This window comes from Fistularia commersonii, chromosome 13, assembly GCF_037954325.1.
Source record: "Fistularia commersonii isolate RoL2024-O1a breed Wild chromosome 13, RoL_Fcom_v1.0, whole genome shotgun sequence".
In the NCBI taxonomy this organism is placed as follows: Eukaryota; Metazoa; Chordata; class Actinopteri; order Syngnathiformes; family Fistulariidae; genus Fistularia; species Fistularia commersonii.
In genome coordinates this window covers 11,659,007-11,677,011 of record NC_141296.1, presented here as the reverse complement: position 1 = coordinate 11,677,011, position 18,005 = coordinate 11,659,007, and the positions used below count along the sequence as shown (strand labels likewise).

Genomic DNA, 18,005 nt, shown 5'->3' with positions numbered 1-18,005 from the left:
GAGCCTTTCTCAACTCCTCCCTGTAAACCATACAACACTCCTCCCTTTTCAGCTTCCACCACTTTGTCCTGTACTCTGCCTTTGTCCTCTTGATATTCCTTCCTGTGTTCCTGTCTTTTCCGGAAAAAAGGGTTTGCCACAGCCATTTCCATCCTTTTTGCAAAGTCTACCACCATCTGTCCCTCTGTGCTCCTATCCTGGATACCAAATCTGCCCATCACTTCTCCATCATCTCTATTGCCTGCACTAATATGTCCATTGACCTCTTCACCTATTATTACTCTCATCTCTGGGGATATTCTGCATCACTTCATCTTACTCATCCAGAACTTTTCCTTCTCCTCTAACTTACATCCCACCTGCAGGGCAGAGCCACTAACACTATAGAGCATCACACCGTCAATTTCCAGTTTCAGACTCATAAGTCTATCTGACATTCTTTTGACCTCCAGAACATTTCTTACAAACTCTTGCTTCAAGATAACTCCTAGTCCATTACTCTTCTTGTCAGCACCATGATAGTACAACTTGAAACCTGCTCCTAAGCTAACTACCTTTCCACCTAGTCTTTTGGATGCACAGTATATCCACCTTCCTTCCCTGCATCATGTCAATGAAGTCTTCAAAGTCCCAAAGTCTCTGTCTCAGAGTCTTGCCTTTCTTTTTCTCTCTCTGCCTCCAAATACACCTTCCTCTCCTTCTTAGACCCACAGTAGCTCAATTTCCACTGGTACCCAGAAGATCATTGTGACCAATAGCAGTTGTTATTAACCTGGGCCGCAAACGATCCGGTAAGAGATTGTTATCTTTGACTCGCGTATTTGGATTTGGCAAAGGTTTTACGCCGGATGCCCTTCCTGACGCAACCCTCTGCATTTAACCGGGCTTGGGACCGGCACAGGGAGACACTGGCCCGTGCCGCCCTGAGGCTGAATTGTCTTCCTCCTGCGCACTAAAGCGCTTAATGTAGTCTTCCTCAGTGTCGGAATTGAACAGCCTCAGAATTTCACGGTAATTTCATTGGTCCCATGTGATGAGGCTAAATGTTTTGGCGGCATGAAGCTCATTACCCCCCCCCCAAAAAAAAAAATCCATAAATTAGCTGCATCATTGTTTAAGCCTCCGTGTTCAAAGCGTGTGAAAAAAGTAGTGGCTTATCATCCGAAAATTACGGTAGTCGTCCAATACTGCCAAATGCCTCGGCAACAGCAGTGGCCTGTGAATTTTCTATGACTACTGTACTGTAGTCATATGGTTAGAACTGGAGCTGAACTTGCTGTCAATGTTTGTTAGCGTCAGTTAGCTTTTCCCTGTTTCTATATAGACACTGCTTTGCTCGATTTTGTGCCTTGCATAATGGATTTGTCAGATCACCTGTGACTAGCTGTCTTACCAGAATAAATAAACAACTCAGTTCAGTTTTTGCAGATTAAATAGGCAATGTACAGAGATGGATACTCATAAAGAGCAGAGATTCCAGAAAGCCAGTAGAAACAAAGAGCAACAGAATATTCTATAATTGTATACTGCATGGTTTGCAGCACATGTTGTTATTCATTGCCAGACTAAGATATTTTACTTGTGTTCTGTGTCTAACAAGTGGTTTTCCTGACCAAAGAAGTTTTGTGGAATAACGTTAACAAAATATTACACACAGTTGCAGTAATAATGCCCTTACTTTTTTGTTGTCTGAAATCTTGTTTGATGATAAAGGTTTCTGTGAGTCGTTAAGGTTTTGTCATTTTACTTCAAATAGCACATGAAGTCACCATATTTTAGTGTGTGAACTGAGGTTCTCCATGTTTTCAAAATCGGGTGAATTAGGTATGACAAGCATGAGTATTGTCAGCCACGTTCGATTTGCTCAACTAGAGATGTCAGCTTCATGATTGCCTGTTAAAATATCTTTTACGTCATTTTCTGATAGCTGATTTGTCACTGGATCCAGTAAAGCTGGTTTACTCTATGGCTATGTAGCCCTACAGAGGGACTTAATGAGGGAAAATACATATGTGTGTGTGTGTTTGTGTGTGTGTGTGTGTGTACATATCTGTAAACAGCTCACATCATCAGATATTTACCTATGATTATCTAAAACGTCCAATTCAATATCAATCATGGTAAGCATATTTTAATCTGAGCCCAGCATAGGGATATTTGATGTTTATAATTACACATCATTGTTTATGTAAAGGTGATATTTCACCGTGTCACACTGCTTGCGAGTGAATGTTAACAACTTAATACTATTGTTAGTATGTTTTATTTGGAAGAAATCTGGCTTCTAGCCATATTAAATGAAGTACACAGAGAGGGCTGGCATAAATATTGCTACTGATGGCATGTTGTTGATGTGTGATATGGAGGTGCAGCACCAGCTGTCAGCTGAGCATGAAAACCTGCAATTTTTCTGCCAGGAGTAATTTATTTCTCTCAGTTTTACCGTCAGAAAACATGACTCCATTATCCCTTGTGTCATTAGACAATCTTTTAACATGTCATTCAGTCAAACAGCAGGAATGATAGGCAAACTGTTTGATTGACCAAAGATGGCATGCCTCTATCCGACTTGGATTTGATCTCTGGCTGGAGAATTTCTATTTCACTCCAGGCATTTGCTTGCATCAGTCTCACTAAGCCTTAAGTCAGACGTGCAGGATACATGCATCACACTGTTTTTAGTGAGACATTTATTTCACTGATCTCCAGCTCACAGATGGACAGCCCATTTTCATCCGCAAGGGATGCTGTTAAAACAAAGGCAGGGAGGTTCAAATAGCCACGGATTTCAACGTCAAAAAGGAGCAAAGTTGTAGAGCTGAAAGGGAATGGATTCAAACTTTCACTTTAGAAAGGTCCTCATCCATAAAACCCTTGTTGTGCCACGAGCCTAGAGGAAGTGTGTTCATCTCAGTCAGAAAAGATGAAATAATACACTCCCCTTCCTTTGTGTATTAGTTCCTATCAGATGGCTTCCTACTTATTTTAGAGCATGTGTCAAAGCTGACTTCTTGCTAACCTTTAGAATCTTGACCACAACAATAAAACCGTCACATATTCATCTCCTCTCATGCGCTCTCTTGTCATCCAAGCTCTAAATCTTACAGTGCCCCTTTCCCTAGGCGTTTGAGTGGATGTGTAATTATTCAGTTGGATAATGGAGGGAACAGAAATTTGACATAGTTCTACAACATAAAATATGGTTTTGTTTGGAAGATACTACATCCAGTGGTTTATTGACCAGATTGAATTTTTAACTAGAGAGGCGACTGTTTTGCAGATAAAGAGGTCATCCATGTGGTACAGAAGAATCAATGGCCTTATCGACAAAATAGTTTTGTTACTTGTTGTCATTTCTGATCTGATATCGGGTCTCCCGAAAAGTCCTGGGAAAATATAAAATCAAAACAATGAAAAAAAAGATACTGTGGAAAACAATAAAGAAAACGGTAAAGCAACAAGTCAAAAATTAGGCCAAACTTTGTGTTGCCCAGGAAATGTATTCAAAAATTAATTTTGGCTGATAAATAAACATTATCAGGTGAAGCTACAACTAGATTTGTTTTATGTATTTATTTTTTTTTTTACTAATTATTTTACTGAAAAAAAATTAAATAACATAATTGAGAATTTCATCCATATTTTTAGGCTCATTCCCCCCAAATGATTTCTGATTCACTTATTTTAAAGTCAAAGCAATATATAGACATATTAGAAGACATAAAAAGAGGGATAAAATGAGCTTTCAATATTTTCATTATGTTACCAACTTTAATTGTCTCTCAAAAGTACACTATTTCAAAATCATGTATTTTCACTTTTTGCACACAGCTGGTTCTCAGTTTGGCAGAGTCAATTGCTACTTGTATTTGTGGTTCTACTGATGATAGATCTGCTCAGTTTACACAAAGAAAACAAGCACAAACCAGCAATTTGTTCAGCTGTTTGTTTGTCTATTGTTTCCACCAAACTGGACTAACATACCTCCCAACAGGGACATAGAGACTTTGTGTCATTGTAAGCCTGTTGGATTTATAAGACATATACTTCTACATGAATCTGAGATCTTCAGCCCTATATGTGTGTGAATGTGTGTGTGTGCATGTGGGTTTCATGTGGGGAGATAAACCTCACTGGTCTGACATGATTACATATACACAACTTCTCCCTTCTTTCATCCACTAGTAAATGCAATGATTCAAATAATTCAAATTCCTGCTTTAGTACCACAAGGACAATGGCAGATTCAAGCACTCTTGCATGTTTCAAGTGCAGTTGTATCTGCATTTCATAATAAATTGATATCCAATTCCCTATTCTTTTATGAAAGTAAGCTGATGCACAGCCCTCGAGACAGTGAGTATTCAGTCTGCCTCCTTATTAAATGAGAAATACATATCCGCTAAAGCAGGAGAGTGCCAAACTGCGAACTTTTGAATCCTGGTTTATGGGCTGAAAACCTGCTGAGGTGAAGCTTCCGCAATGTTAGCGACTTATATCTGACCTTACTGGAAGGGTGTTTTCATTCATTCCTGCATGTAGTGTTGGGGGGACGCCTAAGCCCAGCCCAGCCCAGCTGCGGCAGGGTACACAATGCACCGGTTGCAGTCGATTGCAGGGCCACAAATAGAGACAAACAACCAATCACATATTCATGCATCTGGTCAATTTTTCCCAAATTTCCATTTAACCTTCTGCATGTTTTTGGACCACGGGAGGAAATTGGAGAACCTGAAGGAAACCCGTGCAGACAGGGTGAGAACATGCTCAACGTAGAAAGGCCCCCGTAGGAATCGAACCAAGGTTCTCTATGAGGCGGGAGCCCCGACCACTGTGCCACTGAGCCGGCGATTGTTTTCATTCATTTGTTTTATTTCATAGAATATAATAGATAGAATAGAATATTCCTTTAATCACCCCACAGTGGGGGCATTTTCAATTTCACACACAGCAGAAAGAGGATGGTGCTGTAGAGGTAGTCAATAATTTACATAGCAAGCATATGCGTAAGTAATGTAAGCAGTAAGGTGTATAAATATCAGAAGAAATATAAAAATAGAAAATAAAGAGTAAACATAAGACATCAAAATGAAGAATATACAGGAGGGGTAAAGGAGTTTGTTGCTGAAGGAGCTGCTCGGTACTGCATTGATGTTCTACATAGGATGAGAGATATCGTCTGTCAGAGCTCAGATCTTTGCTATCATATTCATTGATATATAAACCTTTATGTTATCATAAATGTTATTATAATGTTTTTTATTGAGCACCAGTGACAAAGCCAATCAGAATGTAGTCCAGTCTCCATAACACACAGTGCATGGAGATGTTTGGATTGTTTATATAAAACAACATTCTTACTGAACATATTTTAATATAAAATAAATATTTGATTGAGTTTAACACAATTGTAAGTCACAAAATAAAACATATTGGTTGAGAATTTAGTATCAATTATGGAAACAAAGTTTCTTGCTTAATATTGCTTTCTTAGAGAGGCAAACTTGAACGCCACTTTTGGTATTAATGCTGAAGGCTGGTGAATAAAACTAGCTTGTGTGAAATTATTGATGGATTTTAATAAACAACAGCAGTTACCACAGAAAAGTATTGATGTAGTAAAGGAGGGCTAGCTCTTAGATGATTTCTTGCTACTTATCTAAAAGGTGACTAAAACTTTCCAGATATCCCCTTGAGATATTCACACACTGAGCTATTTCAGTCTTCATGGGACATAAAGACAGAACATCCTTGATTTCAGCCTTGTGGTAGAAATGCTGTCATTCCATTTGTGGCTTTCAGTGACACCACACCAGAGAATGGGAACGTCTAAGCCACACTTTGCGCTGTGTGTCTTTAGTTCCAGGAATCCTTGTGGAGCCTTTCCGGGAACATCTGCAGGCAGGTTTCAACATGGAACAACGTTTAACACAATAATTCTGGTGGCTGCTTGGGTCCAAGTTGTTGTTGGAACACACTGACTCCAGATGGGCCACCTCTCCCACTATGCTAAAAGGAATAATTTACTTGCTGAAAATGGCCATCAGAACAGTGCCATCTACATATTTTAATAAGCCACTCTTTATTTGTAACACTGTAAATAGCTAAGGAGGGAAGGATGATTCATTTACCTTGTGAAAAGGACGAGCTAATTAAAGCTGCACCTTATTCACGAAGCCAAAAGGTGGACAGAGGTAGACTATCGTCTGAATTTTTTCCAACATCATCCGCCAAGGAACAGATGTGTTTCAGAGTTTCAACAAACCATGTTAACAAAATTCAGACTCCTGCTTATCATTGGTGTAGGTGATCCATAGGGCAACATTTTAACATAAGAGATTAAAAGCTGGGATTTACAGCTTCTTACTCAGCAAGAGAATTGCTCATGGCCAGTAGATATTAATTGAACTGGCCGAGGTTGGTGGAATAATGTATGCAAATCAACCAAGTGTTCACCTCACAGCAATTTGGCGATGAGGGAATTCATGGCCCTGGTGCATTAAGAGCAGTGAAGAGGAGACATTTCTCTGTACTTCTGTATTCTGAGACAGCAGGTGCCCACAAACACAAATGGTTTTTACCAATCAGAGTCAGTCATCCTGGCTCACTGGAGTGGGAACTTAAAAAAATAAAATAGAATAAGAAATGAAAGCAAACCGAGTGTTCTTCGGGTGCGAGCCAACCACTCCTGTGCTGTTTTTTTTTCCCCTTTTTTTCCAATTTTGAGTGATTATTATCACCAGGCAACAGTATTATTGATAATCATTAAAATTTAAAAATGAAAGATTAGCATAATATTCAAACAAATACCATTATTACATTATTAAGCTGAGTGGAATGGTAATACTATTCCTTGTCTCACCTTGGCTAACGACAGGCCAAGGACGTATCCCAACTGTCATTCAGTGTCAGCGAGGACTGAATCGAGCACCCTTGTTATGCTGTGTGCTGGATAAGCAGTTCACATAATGAATGAATGAATGGCTAGATGGGATAATGAATGAATAATAGTACTATAGCTCACACTTCCAGGTGACACATCATTGACTTTATTTTTTTTATTTATTTACTTATATATATGCATATATATCGAAAATAATTTTGAAATTGCAATAAAGCTACTTGTAATATTGTTAAGGTTTGATATTGTCTCATAACATAAGTTTGATTGTGAATGTCTTGGCCTGCAAATATTCATAAAGTGAAAATTAGATTGACATTACTAACATAGTGTAAGCCTCTTTAAGGCAATTCGTATTCAAAACCATTGTAGAGGAAGTTTCTGTTCTTAGTTTATATGCTGACTAATTTGTTTTAAATTTAGATATGTGATTGAAATGTCCACGTAACAGTATATCTAAAATCTTGTGAAAAGTCTGCTATGAATGAATGGTTCTAATATGTAATTTAAATGTTGTCTGCACCTTTTTTCTTTGATGAAAATATATTTTTCTCAGTATGTTTGAATGAAAAGTTAAAAGAATGTTCACTTTTAACAATACATTTTTTTATTTGTGTTAAAACTGATATTGTGTAACTTGGCTATGAAAAAATCCAAAAGATATTAAAAAAACAAAAGCCTACTGCTGAAATGGGTAAAAAATCAGTATAATGAAAGATGGTTTTGATGTTTCTTAATCCAGTTTCAAATTACTCTGATCTGAAGTTAATGTTACAGACAAAATAATAGAACTTTGAACAGAAGGATGCCATGTTGAACTCTAACATGCTCCATTTCCTGTTTGAGTTTGTCAGTGTAGTGGAAGCAAGTGCTTGCCAAATATGCACAGGTAACTCTCCATTTTATCAATTGTGGAAGCACCACAATAGGAGCTCTGACAATCTGTCAGCATCCGATTTGATGTAAGAATAAAAAAGGAATGAAAGCAAACAGATCACTCAGCTTTTCACATTAGGGGGTTTGTCAGGCTACATTCCACTCTGGCAATTTGAAAAGTCATACTCGTCAAAAATATTGATGGATCAGCCTCGATCTTTTCCCCTGGGGTTTTTCTTTCACCACTACATGAAATCAAGCCTTGGGGGTATGAATGTCCTGGATGGCTCCATATTATTGCACGAAATTTGTTTAGTTAGCATTATTTAATTCAGGATGTTATCCACCATAGCAAGCAAGGACAATTAAGGGCAAAGTATATTTGTCAGCAGAGTATATCTAAAGGACACGCTCCCTTTTCCAAGATACTCTCTCCATAGTTCCATCCATGTTTTGTTTTGTTCATACTGTAGTTGATATTCCTTCTTGCCCCTCTTGTTTTATTTACCATAGTAAAAATCCATTTGATAGCAAGTGAAGGCTGTTTGAAAAAAGTTACTTTCATGGATCAAATGGTTGGAAATTGAATATATGTTCCCTGGCTGGTGACTTTTGAGGAGACCGGCGTTCTTGCTACGCGCAGAAGCCTCTCAGCATCCCAAAACAACAGGAAGACAATCTGGTTTCATTCAGTACTTTGACAATAAAGCAGGTACCCTAGTCGAGAGCCAGAAACACTTTAGTTATGTAAGTGAACTAGAAGAGCGCTGAAGCTTACTTCCCACTCCATCCCCAACCCCATGCTGTGACTGTCTGTCTAAATCCACTGCTTTACACTTTCTCAAAAGTCTCTCACTCAGTCTCTTACCACATCCCACTCTTTCACACAGAGAATCTTACTATCCCTCTCACTTTGTATTAGAGTTTCAGACTTTTCTGGTAATTCTCAACTGCGTGTTGTCATGTGTTGTCAAAGCTAGAAATTCTGTTTGCCGCTCGCTTTTATTCACCAAATACTTATATATAGACACTCTGTTTGATGAAGAGCACTTACTGAGGAAAAATTCCATAACAGGGTGTCTCAGTATTGATTAAAATGGCTGGGGCAGACTTGCTTTGCAAAAGCAAAATGTGAAACATTTTCAGTTAAGCAGTTGTTTATTTTTTCTCCTGGACTGGCTCACTCTATAACGCCACCCCAAAGTGCCTTAATTGTTTCTTTGCACCTCTTTGCTTATTTATTTGTCTCTTTTTGTAAAAGTTGACACTGCTTTTCTGTGTATTTCACAGCAATTCACCTTTTCGGCCTCAATTGGCAGCTCCAAGAGTTGGACAACCAGCCAGCTTTTGAAAATGGAGGAGTCGGGAAGACGGGTCCCACTCAGTCAAGTGTAGTGACAGCTTTGGCCGCTGATGGTGAGGAATCTAATTAAAGTGTTTTTATTAACATAAAACAAGCCTTGTTCTTCAGTGCTTTATAACCCAGCGGTAACAGGTTTGGTTTAATATGGACGTGGATAGACGGACGGATGGATGGACGGAAGGACGGATGTTTGATATGCAGGCTCTTTAACGGAGCAAAAAATAGATAATTTAAATCACAGGAGTATTTAATAGATAATAAAGACAAATTGCAAAAGCAAATAATTAGCCTTGGCAAATTGATCACAGAGTTTGGTGTTTGATGTCCAGTCAGCTCTTAGATTTCATCGGGATATTTCACTTTCTGAATATTAATCGACTATTTCTCAACTGCTTCATTTCTAATTATCATGTTGGACGCTTCAGTATTCATCAAATACCAAAGAGGCCATTTCAGCTCACCTTTACAGAAAAGGAACCAAATTAATCTCGAAGCAACCTGGGTGGTTTGAAATGCGCACCTAGTAATGCATTAGTTGTGTAGGCAGTGAAAAAGCTAGATTGTTTAAACTCAGATAGATTTTAAATCCTCATAAGTACTGCTAATTAAGAGAGCACGAGACAGGTTTTGGACTGTTTAAAAGCAATCGATAGCTGACAATTATTCTCCCCAGTGGTAAACTTGGCTTCCGGTCTTCACTCTAACAGAAAATGAAGTGACAAGCAATAGCCCCATTGCACAGAGGTACGCAAATAATGGACCCAACAGACAGGCACGTAGACGGCTGCAGTAGACTGCTGTCCACGCTTTAGTCCTCATTTTGAAAAAGGAAACGTCTATTAAAAGAGTAAATTTGGTAATTATATTCCCAACGTAATTGACTTTCAAAGGAAAACAGTTTTGCAGCTGCAACTGTTTTGATCAATGACAGATATTCAAGCGCAATTAATGAATTTGGAAAAAAACAAAAAAAAACAATCAAAAGAAGTACATGCATCATTTGATTAATAAATTAATCAATATAGAAATAAATTGGAAATCATTACAGTGATCTTTGTCTTTATGATTCACCATTAACTGTAAAACATGTCATTTTCGTAATTTTTTTTGAGCAGTAGCAGACACAGTTGCTCTCTAAATCAACCGTCAACATGTGCTGATGTGATATTTTATGCCGTTATTATTATTATCCAACCATCGTCTACCGCTTATCCTGCAATCAGGGTTGCGGGGGGTGCCGGAGCCTATCCCACCTGTCATCGGGCAAGAGGCAGGGTACAACCTGAACTGGTCGGCCGCCAATCGCAAAGCGACGTATACAGACAAACAATCAGTCGCTCGCTCATTCGGGGAAATTTTTCCCAGTTCCTATGAACCTGCTGCACGTTTTTGTACCGTGGGAGGAAACCGGAGAACCCGGAGGAAACCCACGCAGATACAAGGGAACATGTAAACTCCACCAGGTTCCTTCGAGCTGTGAGGCTGACGCACTAACCACTGTGCCGCCCTATCATTATTATTATTATTGCTGTCGTTGTTGTTATCAGCATTATTATCATTATCATGATTATCATCATTATTATTTTAATTCCACTTTTCAGTTTGAAATTGAAGGTGCTCTGAATGTTAATTTTTGTGTGAACGGTTCTTTAAAAGTATAGGTTAAACAGTTCTTGTTCATATGCAAGTTAAGTGTGATCATGATTCATCGTTCACTGAAGAAGGTATAATTTAAACTTTGCAGACATTTTTTTTCTTCCTAACACATGCAAGCGCTTGAAAATGTACATAAAAGACTGCAGTTTATTACTTTAGTGTGACTCATAGTAAAAATGGCCATCTTTCTCTCTCTGGCACTGTAAGGACACAGTTTAAGGACATAATTCGCCAAATTGTTTTGATTTGGTGTTATTGCTCTGGCAAGGCAGCACTCAGTATATCTGACAGATTCCATTTAGACTTATCTGATATGAGGCTCACTCTATGAGTCACCGGGAACAGAAAAAAAATGAGAGATGTAGCTTTTTACTGTCTTATAAAAAGTCAATTACATCTGTCCTTTTTTCAGCGAACAGAGCATCAAGACCATAACTTTTGTTCTGAATTGCATGGCCAGTGTACCATTTTCAAGATATGACAATGTTATTAATGTCTGAAGAAAATCTAAGAGCACAATTGAACTGGAAGTCAAAAAGGTATCCGCATTTACTGAAGACTTACATTGTAACTTCGGTTGTCTTTTAGATGAGGGATATAAAGGTTATATCTAATGGGAGAAATTTTCTGTAATGACTGATTCACACTATCTCACCTGCACTATGCCATTGCACTCAAAATGAACTTGACATGGTTTTACATGATGACATACCTCTGTTTTTAGGAAGGACTAGCATCCCTCATCAGGAGAACAACTCCATAGACACGGGGCAGGTAGACATCGGGAGGAGGGTGGGCCAAAGTCTTCCGCCAGGCATCTTTTGGCGTTCCCAACTCACCATGGAACAACCCCGTTTCCTCAAGTTCAACATCTCAGTACAGAAAAATGCCCTAATTGGAGTCTACGGAAGGAAGGGTCTCGCGCCAACTCACACACAGGTGAAGCATTTTGTTTACTTTTCATCTATTGCTTCTTCCAGCATCTTTAAGAATAAAGACATGGGTAATGTCTACTTTATGCAAGAACACCTAGATTACATATTTAAGAAACAAATTTACAAGAAAACATGATGCTCATTTGTCTAGTTACCTCATACCTTGCAACGACTTGAGATTTTCCATAATGTGTGATGCAACACTTCAGAAGGTTACCCACCAATCAGTGTTTATTGCGTGGGGGGATTACAAATCAGCTGCTCCAAGTAGGTCACCAAAACAGGAAGTGAATTGGAAATATGTGGTGGAGAAGATTGCTCGTGTCTATGTTCCCTGGAGCTCCAACTGCTGCAGCTGTCATTCCTCCGGGGCAGAAACAGCTAATTCCAGGAGGGGTTTTCTTTCAGCCAATTATATTTAATACAACAATGTCAAAATACTAGTAAAGATGTGAGGATGGTATCATGTTTGAAAAGTGCTGATAACGCTGTGTTTTTTATGGTCAGTTTCTCAACATTTTGAATGAAAAGTATTTTGTTTATTTGTTGAGTGCTTTGGCTGTTGGTTAAATGATGCCACTATATGAATGATTATACAACTTATACAACTATAATTTCTCCTCTGCTTGGTATTATTATTATTATTATCACAATGATAATAATCATATTATTATTATTATTATTGTGATAATAATAATAATACATTTTATTAGTAGTAATAATATCTTTTCTGATCATTTTTTTTATTATTATTATTATTTATGCTTTTTTGATTAATTCACTTTCAGGATAGGAATCACAATGTTTCTGTTTTTGCTGCGGTGGTTAATCTCATTCTGTTTGTTTTCACATACATGTGACATTTAAACCTTTTTCTGGTTTTCTTTGTACCTTTTCACTTCTTTGGAAATGTAGCTGACATTTGATGTCATTTAAATAATATTGTGTTCTGTGATTTTGTGAAAAAGGGGCAATGACTGAGGAGAAGTAACTTAACTACGACTTGCTCAGGACACAGACACAAAAAAAACAGATACATTTACAGTCCATAGAAAGAACAATGGAATTGTTTTTAATACTGTGGAATAATTTTATGTGGACTTCTTTATCTTTTTGTCTTGCCTCTGTATAAGGGCTTTTCAAGTATTCAAACATTAATATAGTTTGTGTCTCTTTGGTATAATAGTTTAAACAGTGATGAGTTGTTGGGTCACAAGACACAAATCAACCACCATTATAAACACCAGTATATATGATCTAGTAAGCTATCAATCTCCTTCGTTAATAATGCTATCAAATTATGAGTTATATTTACATATTTGGATCAGAAGATCCATATCAGTTTCTCTTATCTCTCAACTTCGTTTGATTTGGAGATTTGTGTCTTTTACCTCCACTAGATGTCTGCTTTTTCCCCAACTGAAGTGTTGTGTCATTTGAATGACATTTTTGGTCATCGAAATGTCCGATGCCTTGTGATAGCGATAGAAGCACTCAGACAATGACTATTTTCCACCACACTTGACTGCAAAAGCTCTTAGCTTCACCTTCTTGACATTCTCTCTTAGTGAAGATGGGCTTCACTCAAGTGTAGACAGTTATGGCCACTCTTTGATGGAGGAGAGGTATGTCAGTGACAGGAGAGCTTTATTGCACTTTCAAGGTGAAAAAATGAAGCTCAACAAAATCAGAGACCGAAGGGCACTAATTAACAAGATACTATTTTATGTCTCGGGCAACTCTTGCACAGACACTCGTTCTTGTCAGTTTTGAACACCGTGCCACATCTAAATTGCATTCTGTTCAGCTACCAGGACCACAAATCAATGCATTTACTTAACTGAGCATGAAAGACCCCAATGAGAGATATTGACCGTCCTGTTCAGACCTTGGAAGACAAGAAAACACTTAAAGTGCAACAGCTTGTCCACCTTTCTAAAACGAAGCCGACTTCCGTCTGCTATTGAGTCCGTCTACGCCGGACCCCTCAAGATCAAACAAACACGCTTGAAGAAAGAAACTTCTGCACAGTTGGGTGGGATATGCACTCGGGTGTCATCAAGTGCCACAGTAAGTTCACTTAATGTAGAAGCTGAAGAAAATATAGGCTATGTGCATTTTCTATTTGTCTGCAAGGGCATCCTGGGGTCTCTCCATGCTTCATCTCCTGGCTGTTATTCACCGGTATTGTCGGAATCAAATGGGTTGGGGGGCTTTTACACCATATAATCGAGATGTATGCACTTGGCCGAGAGGTTCAAAGCTTGCGGGGTGAACTGTTTTATTACTTCTCCCTCAAGCCAGCAACAAAAAGAATTCAACTTCCACCAGGTTAATATCCCCCCCCTCTTTGCGCCAAGAGTTTTAAATCATAGTGTTGGCTTCACCTTTCCCTGCGCTTAATGCTCTCCTTCCTGCTGTTTGAGAGTCAACTGAAAGGTTGCCCTAGTCCATGTTTGTCACATTCCTGAGCAGTTAATCTCATTTTAATGTATTTTCTTATCCCCTTCATTCAGCCATTTTTGAGGGGTATTGGGGTTTTTCATAGCTGAATGCTGAGCACATACTAATTTAAAAGGGCATCTATTATTTGCCAATTAGGGTGCAGAAGAAGTCAATACCAAAAAAAAAGATGCAGAGTATAAACCGCCAGCCTATAACAGCGTTTTGGTTGCTGTGGCACAGAAGATTGCAGAATATTAGATTTTACATCATTTGGTGTTTCCATCGTCCCGTCTGTCTGTGCATTACGTTCATAAGCAAACCATTGAACACACGGTTTGACAATATTCGTATGGCAATGTTGACATACAATAATTAAGATTGATGTTCGTCGAGAAAAATGAACATCTAAACGGCAATCCTGTTCCTATTTGTCGAATATTATTTACCAATATAAACCAGTTCTGTCTTTCCCATTATTCCAGGTTTCCCTGACTTAATCCTATGGGTAGAAAAACAAACAACATGCTGCTGAGAGATGATGATAAGTGGCATCCAAAATATTTTCTTTTCCTCCTTGTTCTTCTTTTCATTTCAGCTGTTCCCTTCATGGGCCAGCTCAGCAAATCATCTAACCTCGTCCTCTGCATCCTCTCCTCTCACACCAGCTTATTTGCTCTCCTCCAACTCTAGTTTCCTCTGAGCCTCCTGCCTTGTAGTTCCAACCTTAGCATCCTTATACCAACATATTCAATATCTTTTCTGTGTATTTCTCCAAAACATTTCGGTCTGGTGTTTCTGACTTCACCTGCAAAAATCAAATATGTGCTACACCTCTGATGGCTCTGATCCGATTCATCCTTGTCACTACCATAGAGAACCTCAACATTTACAGCTCTGTTGCCTCCAGCTCAGCTTCCTGCCTTTTCCTCAGTGCCACAGGCTCTACCATAAAACACAGTTGGTCTCACCACCATCTTGTACAACTTTCCCTTTATTCTTCTGTTACATATTACCCCTGATACCTTTCTCTACTCGTTCCAACCGGCTCACACATATTTCTTCACCTCACTTCCACACTCTTTGTTGCGCTGGACTGTTGATCCTAAGTACTTAAAATGCTCCAACTTATTCATCTGTACTCCCTGTAGACTCACCTTTCCACTTGGCTCCTTCTCTTGCACAATGTATTCTTCTTCTTCATAATGTATCATAATTGATAATATGCTAATATATCAGAAGTGCAATCCGAAAACATTTAGATATCAGACAACAGTGAATAATTATGTGTTGGGCATTAGAATTCTTTGCCAGGATCCTTTTCAGACGTATTTCTCAACCATTAACTGGTTATGATTGGCTCAGCACGGAATAATCCAATGTCTATCATTTACTCTTCACACTGTTCTTTAACAAATCATAAGAAAGAGATGCAGATTCTGAGTTCTAGCGCCATAAATGTGCTGCTAGTCATTTTATGTTTTTACTTTTTTGATATGTGGAAGAGAAAGTATTCAGTATTGTCTCATTGGCTGAAAATACCTATCAAAATTTGAAACATGTATTATTTATCCTTTAATTAGAGCTCTTAGTTGCAGTAAAAGGTTGAACTATAGTACTAGAATACCTCTGCAGATTTAATCATAAATGGATAGATAAATCAATTCAGCAAGCAGGCATTGGTAGCTTTTTTTTTTTTTTTTTTGGTTCTATTTGGTTGTTTTTTTTTCTGATGAACCTATCTCAGAATGCAGGAGGTTGTTCAAGGCAGCTGCTATAGGTTAATTATGCGTGTGTGTGTGTACTATTATTCTTCAGTCTCAAATATTCTTGGGCTACTTCAAAGTTTTCTGGCCTTGGCAATGCTTGCTTTTAGTCAAACAATTGAACTTTATGTGTATCACATAGAGGATGAGTCAGGTGCTGAAAATGTAAAAAAAAAAAAGTCTTTGAATCGAATGGCAGAAAATATTATAGCTAAAGAAATCAATATAAAGTTCAAGAAAAGGTAATCAGTTGAAAATTTTTACACATAAATATCTACTTTTTTTTTTTTTTTTTTTACTTCATCTATGCATCCTTCTGTCTTATGCCTTGTCTCTGCACATCCTTCCTCCTTATGTTGCTCCCTGTATCTCACCACCTCCTTACAGGCTGCCATGATCTTGATGTTCTGCCTTTGGGTTTTGAGGAACCCTCACACACCTCCTTCTGTCTGCATCTGCTTGGTCGGTGTCAGCCTACATCCCGTCTGGTGTGGGAACCTTTCAGGATACCGACACTGAATGTCTTTTGGCTGTCTCTCACCATTTTTCTTTAATATCCGGTTCTTCCTGACAACTACCAGGAAGTGGTTCTGCATTCTCTTCTCTCTTAATACTACATTTAACACCTGGATCTTTTATATAGCAAACAGCTCTATTGCTATTAGTGATTTTCCAGGTTTTTAATTGATGTTCACCTACAGATTTTTAATAGTAATTAACTGCATATTTTAATTTTTTGTTCCATTTCCTCATATTATAACTGCGTGGTATTTGTATTTCTTTCTGTTCTCTATATTTTTGACATCATCTAATTTTTTCTGAAGGTATTGCATCGAATGAAAACAAATTAAAGTGATCTGTGATTTAGGCTAAGTGCATCAGTTAATGATGATTTTAACTTAATCACAGTAGATGTGTTGTTGAAGGGTAGATAAAAATGTGCGATTATGCTCATATGCTTTTTTTGCACGTAGACTGTCATCGAACACAATCTATATATCTGTATGCTTCTTATCAGTGCAAATTCCTCAAGTCATTATAAACAAACTGAAATGGCTCATTCTACAGTAAATGTTTATTAGTTTTGAGCATTTTCTTCTGACCAACATCAAAAGAACTCCAAAAAAAAACTAACTGATTATTATCTCCACATACCCTCCTTTAAAAAAAAAAAAATCAACCTTTTCTTAATAAATTCAGGTTGCATCAAAGCATTCACCTGTTGTGTAACAAGTTAAGGTGCACCTCTCAGGAAAGTGAAACAATTTTTCTCTTTTCCTGTCGTAATCTTCATGCCGTGGCAACTGGAGTTGAATTTCTTCACTTGAAGACATTTCTCATCCGAGATCATTCTCTCAGATGAGAATGACATGGCGAGAAGATTTCGATACGAATTCACCATGACCTGTATGACTGCGAACCTTCGCAGCCAAATTTTCTCCTCTGCACATATAATTCTCATTTAAATAAATGCCTGTTGTGGTTGCTGTTTTGCAGTACGACTTTGTTGAGCTCTTGGATGGCAGCCGGCTCATTGCTAAAGAGCATTGGGCTCAGAATGAACCAGAGACAAGGGCCAGACCATCAGACCATCAGGTCACAGTCCACCAAGCAGGATTCATCCAGTACCTGGACTCGGGGGTTTGGCACCTGGCATTTTACAATGATGGACGTACTGTGGAGGCAGTGTCCTATAACACCATCATCCAGGGTGAGAATGATACATCTGCTTTGTTTGCTGATGAGTTTGAATGAAGTGTAATGGCATGTTTGGAAGACTTTAATTTCCTGAAACAGCTGTGCCTGCATGGAACTACCGAGGGGTCGCTGCATATTGTGGTTTGCACAAAACAAACCAAGAGTTGAAAACACTTGGAACCACCCGAGAGACAGAGTGAAGTTTTTATCGAGGAGTGCGGAATTTGGTGCACAACACTATTTTATACGAGACCACATGTGCCATTGATCTGTTCTTCCTACAAGGTCCTAAGTGTTCCGAAGTCTGTTGAATTTCCTAGTGGGTTTTGAGGTACAAAAAAGGTTGCATTCACACTTTTTTGCTCTTC

General features: G+C 38.4%; 1 protein-coding gene across 1 annotated transcript in view; it reads left to right on the top strand.

Moving 5' to 3' along the window:
• The window catches only part of LOC147227919 (teneurin-3), a 173,114-nt gene that overhangs the window by 96,648 nt on the left and 58,461 nt on the right, over positions 1-18,005 (top strand). Inside the window, exons 6-8 of the mRNA XM_086158011.1 lie at positions 9,068-9,193; positions 11,521-11,735; positions 17,437-17,650. Of these exons, the coding sequence (XP_086014137.1) occupies positions 9,068-9,193; positions 11,521-11,735; positions 17,437-17,650 (555 nt within the window). The remainder of the gene's footprint in view (positions 1-9,067; positions 9,194-11,520; positions 11,736-17,436; positions 17,651-18,005) is intronic.